Genomic DNA, 19,698 nt, shown 5'->3' with positions numbered 1-19,698 from the left:
CGTCACCGGATGTTGGATACTTTGATCCCGGCTCCGCAGCCTTGTTTGCATGGTCGAGCAGGGCTTGTCCAGACCTAGGTACTTCAAATTGCTGCGCAGCAGTGTGACACTGAGAGCCGCAGCACTTTGCCTATCAAGATGCCGGGACTTCGGAACGACGGGGACGCTTTAGTTCGCTTCTCTCCGAGCCAAATAGGTTCAAAACTTCTGCGGGGCGAAAGCAGTTTGTTTCCAATTGCCTGGGCGATGAGCCCGACGTTGGTGGGCAGCGCGGGTGCTGCAAGCCTTTGCTATGCAGAAATCGCTCGATAGGGTAATAACGGAAACGATGACAACGGACGAAGAAGCGAGGGGGTTGCGTATGTGTCAGGCGCGCGCATATGCAGTGTGCATCAGTGAAAGATGGCGGAGTCATGATGTCGTACGGACAAAACTGAACGAGGGAGAGTAGCCATGGCCCGGGTTATGAAAGCTTATTAACAGGACAGGGTTGAGGTTGCGAAGGTGCAGCTTCTCGGTACTCTCCTCCGTTCGTGGAAATGGGCGAGGCGGGCGGATATGGCTCCCACACGACTCGGGTCACGGGTGGAAGGAATGGAGGCCAGCTTCAAATCGAGCAAGACGAGCCCTGAGGGAGAGAATTGGGATGGTCTCGTTTTCCTTCGTTTGGTGCTAGATAGTTGGGATGAAGAGGATGCTCCGAAGCCTAGGAAAACTTTTGAAACGGGCTGTAAGCCCTGCAAGGTCTTAGCTTGCCGAAACAAGCAAGATGATGAGATAACCTGTCCAAGTGGTTAGCGGCCATCCGGTGTCGCGATCTTGTGAGGAAGACAAGGTGAGGACAGACCCGAGCCTGCTTTTAGCCTAACGGAGAAGGGAGCATAATTTGGCCAAGCTTAGGAATGTCGCCCATGTGTTTTCTGAGTCTGATATTGCGCCCACCTGCAAGGAAGACTGGACGTCTTTTTGTCCGTCGAGGCCGCCCGTTGATAAGCTTAGATGGCTAGTGTGCTGAGACGGTCTGGACGTGGCACTAGGCGGTAAAACTGGCTGACCGGCAACGGGGCGGCGAGGTCAATGCTTGGGTTGCAGAACTACCCCCGTTCTGTGGACCTCGGAATTGCGTTGGCCGCTCATTGATGAATGTCCCGGGTGACGCTAGGCTGCGAAGCCCATAATATGGGTTACTTTACGGTCGTTTCCGCGAGGACCAGATCGTGAACGTGTCCCAGGAGTTCGTTACTGGGCGTCGAGTCAGGCCAGGCTGCATGCCCGGATACGACCGTAGAGCCAGGCCGCGGCATTTCTCCTAGTTTTTTTTTTATGGGTTTTTTAAAACAAAAATATGCTGACCCAGACAGATAGCACCGTTCAATGCTCGCGCTGCTCTCAAGATGACGAACGGCAATTGACGAGGCAAGACGGATGGCATATTGCAGAGGCGCCTCGCAGATCATCTGCCTGGACTTGCAGTGCGTGTCATCCCTGATGGATACAGAAGGATCAGTAGCCCTTAATCACATCTGGCACACGACAACGTCAGAAGGCATCGATCATAGTGGAAATGAGATCCGTCTCCTTGTCGCAGGGTGGCGGTGGCATGTTGCGCCGGGGGTCTGAATAAATGCAGGCGGCTCGCCCAGGAACACAGACTAGTCGGATGGGAGGATGCGAGTGATTGTCTGGTCTTGGAAGTATGGGATGGACGGGAACAAAAACACCAGTAGGGAAAGGTGAAGAAAGGCTGCCCATGAAGCGAAGTTGAGGAATGGAAAGAGACGTTACCGAGAGAACGTTCCTGCAGAGGGATCGGTACGTACTACACTGAGCCCAGTGAGGCTCTTCAGTACCCACATCAATAGGGGGCTTCACCAGCTCGGCAGGCCAATCACGTATTACGGATGCCGTCAGTGACAGGAGGGCCCGAGCGTCCACGGACCGGGGTATCTGACGTGAGAGACGTATCACAATGGTTTCGGCTGACGGCCCGTTCGTGACCCGGGCTTACCTCGAGTCTTGGCCCGGGGGTCACGATGCAACAAACTTGGCTCGGCTACAATGCCAAACAGCGTGGCGAGCGAGGGGAGGGGGGGGTCTCTGGATGCCTTCCCCGTCCCTTCTCAGAGACACCTCCGTCCGTCTTTTCCCCGTTCCCAAGGACTCCCGATGGGGTTACAGGTAGGACCCTTGCATATCCAGAGTCAACGGGCAAAAAAGAAGCGCAAAAACAAGCTCGGCAGGGGTCGCTGCACTCTCTAGAAACGGGCTTCATCCCAATCGAGGTGTCGGGCAGGTCCCCTGCTCGATCCCATCTTCCCCCCTTCTTCCTTTGAACTGGAATCCGTGATTGGTGCTCTGCTCACGAGAGTCTCTGCCGATTCGCTGAGCTTGTTTGGACCGCCGCGAAACGAAACATGCAGAGCACACTCCATGCCTCCTGGCTCACACACCTGTTGATTTAACCATCCTCCTCTCCCTGCCAAGTCTCTCCTCACTCACACAGTGCACTACAGGTACACGAATTGCGTTGCCAAGAAGCCAAGCAGAAAACGCCGTACCTAGGCTTCGGAGCGAGAAGGGAAGGCCTGCTGCCATCTGAACTTTGACCCACGTTCTCCTACCATGCACCCCCCCTCGACGCCGTTCGCAAGGGGGGGTACGGACCATCTCCCACGAGACCGCTTGCCCGCTAGATCCCCCTTCCCATCTTCCTTGATACACTCTGCGTGCGCGCATCCGCTTGCATCCGTCTTGCCCTGGGCTCTTGTTCAGTGCCGGCACCAGCACCAACACCAGACGCAGACTCCTGCTTACTGTACCCTGCACCCCTGTCGGGTATGAAGCTTCGCGGTCGAGCGTAATCTTGCTACCCGCATTGTGGGTTTTCCGTATGAACCGACGACGGAAAGAAAGCTAGCCGCAGACAGTCCCCGGCAAGGACCCAGGTCGATCCGACCCCCTCCCGAGTTGCAGAACCTGAGAACGGCCATGCGTGGTGGGAGGCGAGATACACCACCCATGGATGGGGAGGAGGAGGAACAGCAGGAGGGGGGCGGCGGCAACGAATCTGGCCAAAGTCTCAACCTTCTTTATTGCTCGCTTGTTTCCCACTTCAAATCGTTCGTTCTCGCCCCTCTTCTCTTCTTCTCTTCATCCCGTTCACTGTGTGTCAATTTCTTCCATCTATCAAAAGCGCTGGTCTGCTTTCCCTGGGTCCACCGGTTTTGCTTACACTCTCCTTTCCCTTCGAGACCTCAATACTACGAACTGTCACTCCCTCGGACGACACTCCTAATTATTCTTGTAATCTTCCACTTCATCGACCGTCCCAGGTGGCACTGATCGACAACCAATTTCCCTAACAACAACAACATCATCGTCCGAGTGTCTATCCCCGAAGAACAGCAGATCGAAAAGGAAGGAAGATCCAAGACGAGTACCGCTGCAAGAAACCACACACAAATTTAATCGACAATGCCCTCCATAATGAAGACCGCCCTCGTCGCCTGCCTCGCCGCAGTGGCCGCCGCCGCCCCTCTGGGACCCAAGTTGAACGCCGAGCAGATGAAGATCTACGACCTGGCCAAGAGGCAACAGGCCGGAGCTGGCGCTGCAGGACTGACGGATATCGACATTCTTCAATTGTGAGTTTTTTATTATTGGTTTCTTGATACCCATATCCGGTCGAAGTCGGACATGATCACTAATAATGACTTCGCAGCGCCCTTACCTTGGAATGGCTCGAGGGAACCTTCTACCAGCAAGGCTTCCAAAAGTTTCCCGCACAGGAGTTCCAGGCTCTCGGTCTGTCCCAGGAGCAGGTCAACGACCTGCAACAGGTCGGAGCCACTGAGCTGTCGCACGTCTCTCTCCTGCAGTCCGCCATTGCCCAGGCCGGCACTCAACCCGTTCAGCCCTGCCAGTACAACTTCGGCTTCACGAATGCTGCTGGCATGGTCCAGACTGCTGCTGTCCTCGAGAATGTTGGTGTTTCTGCCTACCTCGGCGCCGCTCCCCTCATCAAAGACAAGGCTATTCTCGGCACTGCTGGCTCCATCCTCACCATCGAGGCTCGCCACCAGACCTTCATCCGCGGCGCCTCCAAGCAGATCGCCATTCCTCAGGCTTTCGATGCCCCTCTCGGCGTCCGCGCCGTCTTCTCTCTGGCTGCTCCCTTCATCACGTCCTGTCCCCAGGGCTCCAACTTGGCTCTGCAAGCTTTCCCCAAGCTGACCATGACCGCTCCCGCCAACCCTGCCGCCGTCGCCGTCGGCGCCCCGATCATGCTTCAGTCGGATGCTGCTCCCCAGGCCCAAGCTTGCGCTTTCACTACTGGTGGCATCCAGCCCGGTGGAACTGCCTTCACCCCCTTCAACCCTCAGCAGGGTTGTGTCGTTCCCCAGGGTCTCAGCGGCGTCGTCTACCTCTCCCTCACGAACCAGGCCCCGATGGCCGGCACGCTCACCGATGAGATCATTGTGGCTGGTCCCATGGTGCTTACTATCTCGTAAGCGCGTCCCGTGAGTCGGAACACGTAGTTGCCCCTTATGGGGTGGCTGAAAAGGACGTGACGGGCGTGCGTTCATTAATACCGAGGGGTCACGAAAAAGTCAAAAGGAGGAAAAAGCGCGTGATACAACGCTTTACGACATCAGGAAGTTGGGATAGTCAAGACCATGCTCAGCCATATTTCGAAAATGTCGACCTTCTTTTTTTTCCTGACTCCTCACTCTCTCCAAAAAAGCCCCCCCATCCGGCCGACAATAACCATTTCACTTCTCTGGCTGAATAGATAGCCTGTATATATGATTGTCATATTATATATATTCCCAGCGATCTCAGGAGTCGAGTCGAAGACTCATGTATTGTTTAAGTGGTAACTCAACTTTCCTTCTTCATTATCTCTCACAGTCTTGTTATATCAATTTTCTTTTTTGTGTGCATCAGTCTGCGTCCTGAACAGACACGGGGAAATCATCAGGAAGAGCGGGAGGGGAGCCAAGGGGAAATCGTCCCGGGAACAGTGGAGGAATTCTATGATACCAGCAGAATAAAGCACGATTTACCTGAAAGAAACATGTTCAATACATCGGACCCCGCTCCCCTGTTTGTGCGCAAAAGCCTGGGCGGAGGAGACATGAGGATGGACATAGGAACAGTTGAGTTGCCAGGAAAACCCATACGACTGAGACCAGCGAAAAATCAAAAAGCTATCTTTTGCCAGCTGCAAACATGGCTGCCCATCAACACAGGTTCCCAACTATTGTGCCAGAGAGGTGAGAGGTGTCCGTCCAGCCGAATTGCGTCAAACTCGGAGTCTTGGCACCTATTGAAAAACAGAAAAGGTTGGAGGGGGTCAGGTTAGGATGGAAACAGATGCCTGTCTTGGTTCGGGTCAAGGTCGGTGTCTGGCGGTTCGGGCAGGTCACGAAACCTTTTTTCGAGTCGTTATCCACCAGCACCTGGGCAGCTCTTCCCTGGACCGGATATGCTGACTTTGCGTATCCGAGCCACCCGTTCCGATGCTTGGAGCAATGCGCCTGCAAGGTGCTGGAAGTCGCCGATCAAGATGGCGCCTTGGCTTATGCGGAGTCTTGGTCCTTCTGGGCCCTCCTGAAGCATGAGGAGGAGAATGCTGACGAAGGACATGTTGTGTTGTGAAAGAGCATTCTTCTCGGAGAGACTGCATTTAGTATTGAAGCCAAGCTTGATCAAGGTTGACATCTCCACAGCGATGTATCAAACTGTCCTTGACCGCGGCCGCTTTAATGATTAGCGTGGTGGGTCCGTTGCACACAACGAGATCATGCCTATACAGTTCTTCTCGTCAAGTACTAGGTGAAGGGACCACAACTACTGGCCGCCTCATGCGATATTAAATGGTTAGAGGTAAACCAAATATGATGTAGAAAACAGCCAACCCTGAGAAGACTAGCATACGTTCTTGACCAGAACCGTATGAACCAGGCCAGATGCCCCGACAACAACCATGGAATTTCATATGCTATGAGACCTTGAGAATGGTTAACAATCACTTAGGTCTCACGCATACTGAAGGTGTTATGGAGCGCTTCTGAGACGTTAGAGTCGAAAGTAAAGAGTTACTGAATCTTACCATGCTAGAATACACTAGAGCATTGCCTTTTCTGGTAATTTGACAAGTAAACGCGACGCATTGGTGTTGTTTGTTGAGCCTCTGGCAATGAATGGTTAAAGAGTTGACAAGATCCGTGCAACAGCTCGGACCCGTCATTCCACCATGAGGAACTTCAGAAGCTGGGTCGTGCTTGAATCACTGTTGACTGGAGACTCGTGCCCAAGGTACGCTGGCAAGGTTTGGTTGGTTGTGCGTGAGGGCAAGATCCGGACACGGGTTATTTGGACTAATTACCGAGAAGCACGTCCGATGTCGTCCCGCCCCGGGAATCGCTTCCGGTCGTGTATCCTGGGTGAAGCAAGCTGGAGGAAACTCCACTCCAGAGAGCCCGAAAGACACATCACGAGGCCAATCGAGTCTCTCAGTCCCGAAGCGCCGGGTGGTACTTCCAGCACAGCACCCATGTTTAACTACATACCTCATTGGTTCTCTTGCCCTCTGTTGGCTGCTATTCTATCCAAGTCGAGACCAGATGGACCATAGCTACAGTTGCGACGATGTTAAACGACATTTCCCGGCGTGATGTCAAAGCCACATTGACGCGACGTAGTTTGACTTGCCTGCTGCGTCGGCAGGGCGCCGACGTGGGGCCGGTGAGTGTCTGTGGAACACGGGGCTGACCTTCCGGAAGTGAACAGCAACAACACCGACAGTCGTCTATGGCGGCAAGAATGTACGGAATGAGGGGTTGAATCACTTGGTGTGCTCCATGAACCTTCGGAGCTTCGAGCCTAGGAGTCGCCAAGATCTCGTCAAACATGGGTCGACGTCGGGTAGATACGACCTGAGGACGACGGGGGAACCAACAATTGATCCAGTCCAACCGACTTGTTTCGGCTTTCATTCTGCCGAAAAGCTGGCCAAGCTCCCCCGTAAGCAGATTTCGTGCTGCAGCTTGCTCCAACCGCATATTGAGAGCCCGTCCCCAATCCAACCGTTCTCTTCAGACGGGGCACGACCAGGGTCATGTTTCCCCCACGGCAGAACAGTTGGGATACATGACGATACCACCCTCCCGCAACATCTCTCGCATCTGTCTGGAAGACCCGACAGCCAGAAGGTACTAGCTGCTCAAGGGTGTGAAGGTAAAGGCCGAATTGAAAACCAAAGAGAACAGCATCCGGCCCAAGCCGCCTCGATGGAAGAAGCCCAGAAAGATCTGCCGAACCGTCAACCCCGCGCACGGTAGCCCCTCATGATTTTGCACGCCAGTGCCAGTTCGTCCGGCCGCGTGGTGACGTCTACGGGGTCGACGCCTGCTCGCAATACGGGGAAGATTGGAGACGTCCCTGAAATGAGAACCCCGGCAATTGCACCAACCGCTCGCTCGCGATATGTGCGGGCGGTTACAGTCTTGTTTTGTTGCGGGGTCAGGTTGGGCCTTTGGCACATATATGGCTCTCTCCCAAGGAACAAAACAAAAATGAGCCGTTTCTTCATAAGCTTGACACTCGCACGATTGTCATCTCGTAGTGTATGTCAAAATGAGTCGTCCGTTTAACAAGGTGCGTCGACGTGCCATCTCGCTCTGGATATGCTGACTCAATAGACAGGTCGTCGTCGTCGGGGCCGGCCCCTCCGGCCTGCTTCTCGCCCTGCTCCTCTCCAAACACGGTATCGCGGTTCATATACTCGAGGCCCAAGATCATCTCGACCAGCAACCCCGCGCCGCCCACTATGGACCCGCCGCCATGCCCGAACTCATCCGCGCGGGGGTCCTAGCAGAAGTCCGCCGCCGTGGGATGACGACGAGCCAGTTTGTCTGGCGGCGCTTCGGGGATCACAGTGTCATCACGGGCTTCGATTCGACCGTCCTCCGCGATGTCGACGGCGAGGATCTACGACCGACGTGCCTCGTACTGCAGGAGCTCGACCAGATCATGCTCGACGAGTTCTTGGGGAAGTACAACGGGGCCATCAGCTGGCAGCACCGCGTGGTCGGACTGGGACAAGACGACGACCGTGCCTGGGTCGACGTCGAGACACCCGGCGGCAAGAAGCGGGTCGAGGCCGACTACATCATCGGCTGCGACGGGGCCAACAGCGCCGTGCGCAAGGGGCTCTTCGGGGACGAGTACCCCGGCTGGACGTGGGACCAGCAAATCGTCGCGACGAACACCTATTACGACTTCGCGGGCAAGTTCGGGTGGCACGACGCCAACTTCGTCATCCACCCGGAGCACTTCTTCATGGCGGCCAGGATCACGGCGGACGGGCTGTACCGCGTCACGTACGGCGAGGAGCCGAACCTCTCGCACGACGAGCTCAGGGCGCGCCGGCGGGAGAAGTTCAAAACCATGCTGCCAGGGCACCCCGGGCCCGACGAGTACGAGGTCGTCAACTTTGCGCCGTACAAGATGCACCAGCGCTGCGCCCCGCGGTTCCGGGCCGGGCGCTTCATGCTGGCCGCCGACGCCGCCCACCTGTGCAACCCCTGGGGCGGGCTCGGCATCACCGGGGGGTTCGTGGACGTCGGCGGCCTGTACGACTGCCTGGCGGGGATCTGGGACGGGGCGGCGGACGAGGGCATCCTCGATCTGTACTGCGAGAAGAGGAGGGAGAAGTGGAGGACGGTCATCGATCCGATCTCGCAGGAGAACTTCCGGAGGGTCTCGGACTCGGACCCTGCGACGCGGCTAGAGAGGGACGGGTTTCTGCAGATGTGTCAGCGAGCCGAGAGGGATTCGGACCTCATGCGGGAGTTGATGATGGGCACTTTTGACGTACGGTATGACTTTACGCAACACTACGAGAAAGTCAATGGGCACAAATTGAATGGTGGTTGAGATTTGGATAGGACTCCTCCAGTAGCATGTTTCTGTGTAGTACCAGGAACACTGAGTGTGCAAGAAAAGAGAATGATGACATACAATTGTGATCAGGGTTCTAGATGTATTGATCAGTTTAATCCCGTCCTACTGACGACTGTAAACGTTCAGGGACATCCTGTTCTGAAGCAGCTACAAGGTCTCTGGTGGATCTACCCTCATTCGACACGGCAGAGATGAGATACTTGCCCATACGTTAGAGTAACCAGGAGAGAAGAGACTATAACTAAGAACAACCTTCCGCAAGTAGACAACCTGCTGGCTGGTACTACAAACTGTACATGTTGCGGATCACACAGAGACGACAAACACGGGTCGGCTACGGCGACAATCATGTACAGATAGGATATACTAGCCGAGACTACGAAATGCGGACCCGCCATGCACAATGCGTCTTTGCCCCAGACCCATCTATCGAACCCCGAGACATCCTCTCGCGGCGCGAGCGGATGTTGACTAAACAGGACAATATTCAAAGCCTAGGAGCGCTTACTCGTCAACAACGGAGGCAAACTTGTCCAGCATCTCCTGCTGGATATCCTCGTACTGTAGTGATTTGTGTCAGCCAACGTGGATTCTCCAACCATTGTGCGGTGCGGAGACTAACCTTCTTGGTGATAACGTCCTGGCCATCATCGGGAACCTCGAACTTGAGTTGACGCAGCTTGGCCTGCAGGTCTCCGGTAGCCTCGCGAACCTTGGCCCAGCTCTGGCCCTGAGCAACGGCCTTTTGTGCCTCGTCGTGGAAGCCGACCATGAGCTTCATCATCCACTCGGTCTTCCACAGGGGGCAGAATTGGTCGTAGTCCGAGTAACCGTTCTGCTGCAGGAAATCCTCCTTCAGCAGCGCGGCGATGTCCAAGGTGATTTTGTCGGGGTCAGACAGCGCACTCTTTCCGACCAGCTGCACGACCTGGTCGAGCTCTTCAGAGTCGGACAGGAGCTGCTTGATGCGGTCGCGCAACCGGGGGAAGTCGGGGTAGTCCTTCTCGTACCACTTGTCGAGGACCATGGTGTACTTGCTGTAACTGAGCGAGGTGTTGATGGAGGGGAAGTGCTTGCGCTGGGCGAGCTTCTTGTCGAGACCCCAGAAGACCTGCACGATACCGAGGGTGGAGGTGGTGACGGGATCGGAGAAATCACCACCGGGGGGGCTGACAGCACCGACAATGCTGACACTGCCCATCCGCTCGGGCGAGCCGAGAGACTTGACGCGGCCGGCACGCTCGTAGAAACTGGCGAGCTTGGCACCGAGGTAGGCGGGGAAACCTTGGTCAGCAGGCATCTCTCCCAAACGACCGGAAATTTCACGGAGAGCCTCGGCCCAACGCGACGACGAGTCGGCCATCATGGCAACATCCAGTCCCTGGTCACGAAAATATTCAGCTACAGTGATACCGGTGTAGATGGAGGCCTCGCGGGCAGCGACGGGCATGTTGGAGGTGTTGGCGATGAGGGTGGTGCGCTTCATGATGGGCTCCTTGCGACCATCGACCTCGATGGTGAGCTCGGGGAAATCCTTCAAGACTTCGGCCATCTCGTTTCCGCGCTCACCACAACCGACGTAGACGATGACGTCGCTGTTGGAAAACTTGGACACAGACTGACTAATGACAGTCTTTCCGCAGCCGAAAGCACCAGGAATGGCAACGGTACCGCCCTGGACACTGGGGAACAGGGCGTCCAAAACTCTCTGGCCGACAACGAAGGGCTCGTTTGCCTGGAGCTTCTCGGTGGTCGGGCGGGGAACTCGCACAGGCCAGGTCTGCATCATGGGGTATTCCGTCTTCTTGCCCTCGAACTCGACCTCGAGGAGGGGCTCCGCGACTGTGTATTGGCCCTTGCTGGCGATCTTGGTGATGGTACCGCGAGCACGGGGCGGGAGCAGAATTCGGTGGACGGAAATGAACGAGTTCTCGTTGACAGTACCCCAGACGTCACCGCCGGAGATGTGGTCGCCAACCTTGGCGGTGGGCTCGAAATCCCACTTCTTCGTGCGGTCGAGGGCGGGGACGGCGATGCCACGGGGGATATAAATGGTCTTGGAGATTTCGCTGATCTTCTCGAGGGGTCTCTGAATACCGTCGTAGATGCCGTTGAGCAGGCCAGGGCCAAGCTCGACCGACAACGGCTTTCCGGTGCGGTAGACGGGGTCACCGACCGTGACGCCGGCTGCGCATTCCGTCAGCTGCATGTCGCCTGGAAGCGATTGTGGGATTGGGGTGTCGAAGACGTACCAGTCTCCTCGTAGACCTGAATGGTCGCTTGATCGCCATTGATTCGAATGACTTCGCCAACTAGGTTATCGTGACTAACTCTAACCTGCGGCGCGCGTGTCAGCCAACTCGCCATCGCGGATGCATCCAAGCGGATCGACCTACCAACTCGTACATAGCAACACCAATCATGTCCTCGGCGACGATGACGGGTCTAGGAATGCGGTTAGTCGTCGGGCGCGGCATATCGAGGGACGGGGGCGAGTCGGGGGAGCTTCAAACGAACCCTGAGACGGAGAAGATCTTGCCTGTACGCACGCCAGCCAGCGTCAGTCAGTCGATGCCATCGTCAAGAGGTGACAGAGAGGAGAGAGAGTCTGCAAGCTTACCGCTTCCGAGATCTTCCTTCTCGACCTTGGTGTCTTTCTTCTGTTTCTGTTGGTTAGCGGACGAGGTCAGCTTCCAGTAATCGAGGTCGGTGGGGCAAGCATATGCCGCATCACACACGCAACGATGGCGACAGCGCGGCGTCGGGGTTGGGATGCTTACAGGAGGCATGATGGGCGTTTCGACGCGAGCAGGGCTCGGCTTGTGCAGCGTCGTCACAGGAGAAAGGTCGGTGGAAGGTGAAAAAGGGTCCGCTGTTGAGGGGGAGGGCGGGTTGGATGGAGCGAGTCGAGGTGTTGTTGGAAGAGAGGATGGTAGAGGTTGAGCAGAAGCTATTTCCAGAGCTTCGACGTCCACTGTGACTTGGCTGCTCGGCTGTGGATGCGGCTGCGGCTCCTGTGCACGTCCTGGATGTACCTCGTCCCGGTCTTGTATGGGACCTGTGGTGCTCCAGCTGGAAACGGTACGGGTGGGCGATGGTGCTGCCCCTTCTGGTGCATGGGAAAGTGGGGGCGATGATGTATGGCCGGGGCCCGTGCCTGCTTCTGAGCCTTCTGTCGCTGAAGGACCACCACCACCGCCGCCTCCGCCACTACTATCAATGGCGTCTGCAGCGCTGCCAGGAATCTGCAAGTAGATGCCCGAGATGCCAGCGCCAGTGCCAGTCACCCTGTCAGCTGGCGGGTTGGAAGGTGACACTGGCGGTGACCCGTCGTTGCCTTGTCTTCCCCGGACCAGCAACTCGACCAGCGACGGCCGCGCCCGAAGGCGAGGGCGGAATCCGACCTGCATGCACCTCTGTCGTTTGGGTTGTCTCTGAGATGACTGTCAATGAGCTCTGTTCAGTTGGTATTTTTCTCTTTTCTTTTCTTCTTTCTTTCCCCCTCTCCCTCTGTCCGTCTGTCTCTCTCTCCCTTTTCTGGTTGGTGTTTCGAGTGTGAAAAGAGTTTGGAATTGCGGGTTTGTGGTGTTACACTTGATTGACGGTCGCGCTCTGTTGTCAACAACGCCCGCCCAAAGTACTTGGATAATCCGTAGCAACGACGCCCCCCCCGGGAAAGTGCACTGCCACGACTGCTTGACACCGCCAGTTCTCCGCACCCGTTGGCCCTGAGACGAGAGGGCACCTAACCTCAACGTCAGCTTCTCTTCCGACTTGTTAGTATCTGGTCTGTCAGGACATTGAGGATGTCGATGAACAGGCTCGGCTCGCTGCTCGTTTGATTTTGAGGTCCGCTCACCGCAAACCCACACGCTTCGTTGCCTTGCGCGGGACTGTAGCCCGGTATCATATCTGATGCTTATGAGTGCGAGAACGAACAAATGTCCCACGTCGTGAGCATATGAGCCATGCCATTCCAAGATACGACAACAACAATCAGGCCTCACTGTCTGGCGCAGGACACTCAATTGAATCCAACGATCGAGCCATACACATTTAACACTAAGTCTAATACGTCCAACCAAGTCATTCTTGAAGTTGCGCTCTCCACATCATAGTCCACGTCCCCAGTATAGGACAAGAGATGCGCTGCGCAATAAGTCAATTGTACCCGGCTCCTGTGTTTCGATCCGATCCATTTCCATTCCAAACAAAGCACGAGTAGCTTGCGTTCGTACATTCATTACTATCGTCATTATGCCATGCCATTATCCAACAGGTCATCATCATGAATGACTGCCAGACCGCCACCCAGACATACGCCGATATAAGCTCCTTATCTCGAGAGCTTTGCTTATCCACGCAAGTCACCGTCGACTTGCTGATATGAGCAGCCTCCCCGCTGCTGTCCTTCCTCTGTGGCCTCTGACCTGTTTGCCCCTGGCCATACATAACCTTCTCCAGGAGGGGGAGAGTCTTCTGTGCTCGGCGGAGAAACATTGTCCGCTCGTCTGGCCGTTATGTGCAGTTCGTGCCAGTTTTTGTACTTTTATCTAAACTTTGATTGCAATTGCAATCCAAATGATGAATCCGTTCATGTGCGGGCCTGGCTTTTCATGTGCGATGCAAGCGTGCCGATGCTTGCGTGATGCTCGTTCCAACGCTCGTTCGTTGCGTAGACGGCACTCACGCCGTAGTCTCCTTGAAGTCAATGAGCTGCTCCTCGTCGTCCCTCTCTTTGAGGCTCTTCTCCCACTCGTCCATGAGGTTGTTAGCAGTTCGCTGTAGGTTGCCGGGAGACAGCTTGTTGACGACGGTGGGAAGAAGTTCCTCTAGCCGGCTAGGCGACAACAGTGCTGATTCGGGACGCGATTCGGATCGGACCGAAGTGTCTATGGTGATGGACGACTTCTTCTTCCTGATGACGCGTCTGTCTTAGCACGGGGTGTGGAAAAAAGGGTAGCCGTGAGGCTCTTACAGAGAAGTCAAATTTTCGCTATTCTCGGACATGGACGGAATCTCATCCGGTCCACCCATCGTCGAACCGCTCCAGCGCGCCGACTTGGCCGATGACACCTGAGGCGATTCCCAGTTTGACCAATCGTTGTCATCAAACGAGTCAAAAGTCAGCGGTGTCCACGAAAAGTGCTTAGCCTTCGTCGTCGTCGTTGACTTGGCTGCAGGCTTCGGGTTCGGTCGTTCCTGGAGCGGCTTCGAGGGCTTGCTCGGCGTGTCCATCGGCGGTAGGTCGAAGGCTGAGTTCAGAGGAACTCTGGGGCGTGACGAGCCGTTGGCCTTGATCGTGTCCTGGTCTCCAGCAGAAGACCTCTCCCTCCTGCCGTGAGGATCGGTTGAGCCCGGGCGTCCGGGAACGCCGTGGATCGGCTCGTCCCCGACAGTCGCTTGTCGTATGTCTTCCATGAAGCTCCAAAGACCTAGCCTGAAGTCCTGGGCCATCTGCTTCACGGCGGGGGGGGCGGCCGCGTTGTACGATCTTGGCTGCCAGGATGCTCTCTTCGAAAACGCAGCGTTCGAAAGCATGGGCGGAGACCGGAGCACCGGTGACTTGAGGCTTGCAACGTCCTCGTGCACAGTGAAGCCATCTGGTTTGGTCGGCGATAGCAACGATAAGGTCCGCGTGTGCCCGCCACGGAGGACCCTTCGTCGATATTCTCTAGGCCCTGTCTGGCCCTGCAAGTCTCTCAGAAGTGACTTCCTCCTGTCCAGCTCGACGCTCCGTTTCGATGCTGCCTCGTCATCATCTAGTAGCGACGGTTCAAACTGAGGGGCGAGAGGACGCATTGGCTCGTTGCGTATCTCTCTCTTCCTCTGCCCCCCCTGGATCGTCCATTGCTGCTTGAGCCTCGTGAGCTCGGCCTCGGCACGAGTCAGTTCCTCGCGGATCTCCAGTACTCGTCGCTCTTGCGCTGCTATCGCAATAATGAAGTCGTTGGGATCCGCAGGGGACGTGATTGCCGAGGTGTCGACGGGTGTAGGAGGGTAGGACGTCGTCGCGACGGAAGCAGGCCGGGAGGGATCGCTGGTTGGCGGTGCAATGGGAAGAGTAAGGGACAGGCGGTTCGTGTTTCGCGACGCATTGGACGCCGACCGTGACGCGCGCGAGAAACGATCCTGGGTCGACGGTGTCGGCGGAGGAGGAGGCGTCATGGCCTCAGGGATCTCCATCTCTCCGATGAGGGTCTCGACATTTGATTCGGAGTGCTTGAAATGGCAAGGTCTTGGGGTCATGGCAGGTTTGGGCGTGAACGCCGTCGTTGTCGTGGCGGCCGGGGTGTCCGCCGGCGGACGCTCGACCACGGAGGCGCGACGGCGAATCTCGTGGGTGCTCTGCATCTCAGCACGAGCGAGATATGCGGTGGACGCCTCGTGTAACGACTGGCAGCTCGTAGCGGTGTATGCTCGGCGGCGCTTGGGCAGAGAATGTGAGGGAGATGCGTTGTTGGCTCTCCGAGGATGCCTTTGTCTCCAGGCGGAGGAGGAGTGAGCGTGATTCGTTCTTCTGGCGACGACAGCCCTGTAGGTATTCAAATGTCTCTGGTGGTCATTTAAGAGAGTGCGTGAGCAATTTGAAATGAAGCAGATTTGTAGCAAAAAGATGGCTGTCATGGAGAGAGTGGAGAGAGGGTCATTATTGACAGCCCGGGTGTGCGGGTTTGTTGTTGCGAGTGACCGGGCTCCTCAGATAGCCGCAGCACACCGATTAGAGAGTGAGAGAGTTCGGGGTCGGTGTCGTGGGGGGGGTCCAGGTCCAGAAACCGGCTGCAGAAACCAGCTCCAGCTGTTCCAGTTCCAGTTGCCGTAGTAGTAGGGGTTGTCGGGTGCGTGGGATAAAGTACCTCCTCTCTGGGTCTGGTAAGGGGGGCTGTTGAATGAGGGTTGCAGCGCAACGGGGGCGACGATTGGACAGCGAGATTGGCTGAGCTGGCGTAGCGGACGAGGGTGTTCTTTCCCCTTTCCTTTTCCTGCGGTCGATAGGGGTGGGCACGGCGGGTTTCGACGCTTCGGTAGTCAAGGTGTGTAACGGGCTGTGGAATCTTTTATCTCGCCTGTGTCCCGTACCTTGGGACCTTTGACGTGAATTGAATGACGGATCCGGGCACAGACTCCCTGTTTGACGGGCGACAAGGACTGGAAATGGGGAATGTTGTGTTGATGTAGAGATTATGACTACCAAGCGAGGTCGAAAGGAGGATGCGAATGTGGGCGAGGCCCTGATTGTGGCTCTGGGCCGTCAATGCTGTTTGGATTGCCTGATGTTTGCTTGTTGATGGGCCATGGAAGACTTGTTGCTGTTGCTGTCGTTTGAGCTGGGGTCGCGCCAGGGGGAACAGGGAGACCGATGTCTGGACCCAAAGTATGAGGTAAGGTATCCGTAGCTGTAATTGGTGTAGAGCAAGGTTGGCTAAGGTGAGATGAGATGAGATGAGGACGGCAGAGTTCGGACGATGACTGGAGAAGGAAGCAATGGCAGCGGCAGCAGCAGCAGCAGCAACAGAATCGAGCCAATGGCGAAGTTGGGAGCGTGGGATGGGAAAAAGGGTGGGAGGAATGATCAGAGTTGAGATAAATGGGGGGCGGGCAGAGAAGAAGAGTTGCGACCAGCCAGTTGATGAACGAACGAACGAACGGATGCGGTGCGGTACAACAATATGACAGTAGGTCAGTTGACTCTTTTGTTGGCTACAGCCCTTGTTGTTGGGATGGGAACCGGAGCATGTGGTCTGACCTTGAGCCGTTGATGACGGAGCTGTCGTGATTTCTTGTGCTGTACGGTTATAAAGTAACGTCTTGCGTTTGTTTTAGTCCGACTTCTCCTCTGTTTCGTCTACCTGGTGTGTCTTATTTACATCCACCGTCCCTATTGACAGTGACAGCCGATTGCGCAAGGCAGGCAGCTAAGCAAGCATCCCCCCTCCTTTGATCGTCTAGTGTGGTGACATGGCGAGTCCTCCTCGTTGCTTTCGGCCCCAGGTCTGGGTTTGCATGTGTTTCCCATTGTTTTGACGGACGCCTCATCGGATCAACAACAAGACGAGACGAAACCATCGCCCACGGAAACCATGTGGACCAAGACTTGCGTTTGGAGGCGCAACGATCCACTCGGAAGGACGTTGTCCAGGGGCGTGCAGCAAGCGTGCAGCAAGCGTGCAGCACCGTCCGCGGCGGGAACCTGTAGGAGGACGCAACGAGCCGCAGCAGGAGTCAGGAACCTGTCGGAGGCCGATGGGCGCCGGGGCAACGGGCCTGAGATGGGCGGCGGTGCCAGACGGGAGGTCTTGGAAAAGGGCCCGAGGTACCTACTAGTCTCTCAGCAGATCTTGCCTTCTTTGCGGTGGCTTGGGAGGAGGAGCCCGGAAGTTCCAGGACCTGAAGGCCCCTAGTAGTAAACACAGAAAACTTAAAAAGACCGGTCTCGGCAAGGGTCCGCAGGACAAGAAGCTGGGATCAACCGTGGCTTGCGTGGACACGTCCCATTTTGACAATTTCCCTGATATTGATGGCCAATCAGAGAGATGAAATGTTTCCCCAAATCTTGAAAGGGACCCACGTGACTGTCTGTCACTTCCTGCTTGTCTCGGGAGCAACCAACACCTCCAGATAATAACAGCCAAAGCCCACTATCTTCCACTGTCTCTGCTCACGGAAACGGGACTGATAGTCCGACACCAATAAGCTTGATATTTCACGTGCTAGCCTCCTCCAAAGGCTTGCAAGTGGTGTCAGGACATAGATAATAGGTGCAGCAGCAGCTTTTGGAAAGAGAAACAGTTGCAGCATTTTCGAGTAGAACGCCTTGCATGCAGCATCCGTTCGACCAGTCTAGGAGCAGCCTTTAAACTGATCCCGCCTCTTAGACTCGTAAGAGCAGCCTCAGTAGCAGTCAAGTATCGTCAGTCTGTACGAAGCAAATCGTAGCCACCATCTTAAAGTAGGTTGACGTCTCATGGACGGTTGGTCTCTACGACTGTACTATGGTTCAAATTCACTTCCATTGGAAGTTGGAAAGGGACTATACTCTTTGGTAGGGCCGTCTTCCAGCTTCATCAGAACTCGACGGGGACGGTTGACTTCTTTCTTCATCCCTTCTACGTTAGGCAAAAAGCCAGAGATAGACGGGCAGGCGACCAAGGTACAATCTTAAGAGTTCGCAATCTCTATAACTGCCGAAAGTTGCGAGGGAGGTATGGCGATGTGGGGGGAACACGTACAAGAGACAAATAGCCAACACCAGGGCGAATATGTTGATAACTACGGGAACGCTTTCAGCTCCCATAACTCTGAGGGAATATTCAGCAGCTCGGTCAACACGATCAACCTTGGGCTCGAAATGGCATGATGAAGCAATCGAAGGATCAGCTCTTCCAAAGTATACGACGACAGAAAAGCTGTAATTGGAAGCAAGACCAAGCTTTCATCCAAGACTCCGTGAACAGCACAGCAGTACTCGAACTTTCCAGTGGCGCTCGTGATGATGTGTAAGAGCATTGTTTATTCGATCGGTGGATGCTCTCTTACGAGCAGTAACTTAGCTAGCTTGCAACAAACACCGCTATCGGAGTAATGGTGATCTAGAAGTGAGTGACCGTTATGGGAGGCGTATCCAAAAGGGCAATTGGACGCATTCCCTCGGCTGAGAACGACTGCATTTGACCTACGCCAGACAGAGTATCATTGACGGCTTGATTGCCATATTTGAAGCCCCAGAGATATCTCTCAAGGTACCAACGCCGACGCCAACAATACCTTCTATGCCAGTCGGGTAAGACTTGAATGGTCGCCTAACACGGGTGCACGATTGGAGAGGCATGGCCGGCGCAATTAGGGAGAGTTTGCAGCGTTGGACGGCTGTACGACCATCGAAACGACAGAAATCAATGGTTTCTGCAGACACCAAAGGACGGCCATCTTGAAGAAGCGCGCAGATCCACCGGTTTCTTCGTCGTCGACTTATGGCTCGGGATCCATCGCATCCCAGTGAATGGTCACTCCGTCTACGGCATCCAGGACAACGGCATCCAAAGGCATGGCATCTCGAGCATCACTGAGATTGATGCCCCAATGGTCTTCTGTTCGATATCACTCCACTTCTGGACGCACAAGTCGATTCAGCCGTTCCATGAATTTCCCGCTATGGTTAGGAAAGCCAAGTTTGACTGTTTGTCTTCTGAGACTGATTATGCGGCTAGTCAATGCCCCCAGTAAGACCAACACTACGGGAGGCCATTTTGTATCGAGATAGATCGGGACGTGTATACACGATAGATGTTGTTCCGTGTTGTCAATCACGTCGGAGATCGATCACGGCAACTGTATTTCCTCCAAGGTACAGAGTAGTAACAGAACATCCGAAATCAACGAAATTGTGCTGGAAAGCGGCCAACAGGCCGGGCAACCAGGAGGCTGCTTAAGACATCAATGATGAAGAGAAAGGCCGAGAGGCATCAGTAATTATCGATATCGAGAACGAAGTCCAAAAAGGCATAACAAAATACAGAAACCTTTCTCGAAGTTGGTGATGTCAGACTTGTGGACTGCCCTGGAATGGGATGCGGCAATGGAGAATCGACGACCAGCAGACACTTGTGCGTGCATTAATCAGAGCACGAAGTTATGCAATCTACGATTACATAATCGCACTACACTCACTGCAAGCAGCCCACTTCGGACTTTTGGGCCAGCCCATTTAGGTATTGTCTCACCATCACT

At 55.3% G+C, this 19,698-nt stretch overlaps 4 protein-coding genes across 4 annotated transcripts; 2 read left to right on the top strand and 2 right to left on the bottom strand.

Annotated features, from left to right (window-relative positions):
* Positions 1-3,474: 3,474 nt before the first annotated feature.
* CH63R_04163 (Twin-arginine translocation pathway signal) lies at positions 3,475-4,511 on the top strand (the record flags this gene model as incomplete). Its single annotated transcript, XM_018299138.1, has 2 exons — positions 3,475-3,644; positions 3,722-4,511. 2 exons carry the CDS (start codon positions 3,475-3,477, stop codon positions 4,509-4,511), a joined length of 960 nt encoding a protein of 319 aa, XP_018160384.1.
* Positions 4,512-7,641: 3,130 nt separating this feature from the next.
* Positions 7,642-8,943, top strand: CH63R_04162 (FAD binding domain-containing protein; the record flags this gene model as incomplete). Its single annotated transcript, XM_018299137.1, has 2 exons — positions 7,642-7,662; positions 7,711-8,943. The coding sequence occupies 2 exons, from the start codon at positions 7,642-7,644 to the stop codon at positions 8,941-8,943; spliced, it is 1,254 nt and encodes a 417-aa protein (XP_018160383.1).
* A 531-nt stretch (positions 8,944-9,474) lies between these two features.
* On the bottom strand, positions 9,475-12,380 carry CH63R_04161 (Vacuolar ATP synthase catalytic subunit a; the record flags this gene model as incomplete). The annotated part of the gene is made up of 7 exons (XM_018299136.1): positions 9,475-9,531; positions 9,593-11,184; positions 11,223-11,307; positions 11,367-11,415; positions 11,488-11,509; positions 11,591-11,636; positions 11,751-12,380. The coding sequence occupies 7 exons, from the start codon at positions 12,378-12,380 to the stop codon at positions 9,475-9,477; spliced, it is 2,481 nt and encodes an 826-aa protein (XP_018160382.1).
* Positions 12,381-13,656: 1,276 nt separating this feature from the next.
* On the bottom strand, positions 13,657-15,597 carry CH63R_04160 (uncharacterized protein; the record flags this gene model as incomplete). The annotated part of the gene is made up of 2 exons (XM_018299135.1): positions 13,657-13,888; positions 13,949-15,597. 2 exons carry the CDS (start codon positions 15,595-15,597, stop codon positions 13,657-13,659), a joined length of 1,881 nt encoding a protein of 626 aa, XP_018160381.1.
* Between the last annotated feature and the right edge of the window lie 4,101 nt (positions 15,598-19,698).

The sequence above is a fragment of the Colletotrichum higginsianum genome, chromosome 3, assembly GCF_001672515.1.
Source record: "Colletotrichum higginsianum IMI 349063 chromosome 3, whole genome shotgun sequence".
Lineage (NCBI taxonomy): Eukaryota > Fungi > Ascomycota > Sordariomycetes > Glomerellales > Glomerellaceae > Colletotrichum > Colletotrichum higginsianum.
The sequence above is the reverse complement of the archived record's forward strand: the minus strand, read 5'-3'. Positions and strand labels throughout refer to the sequence as shown.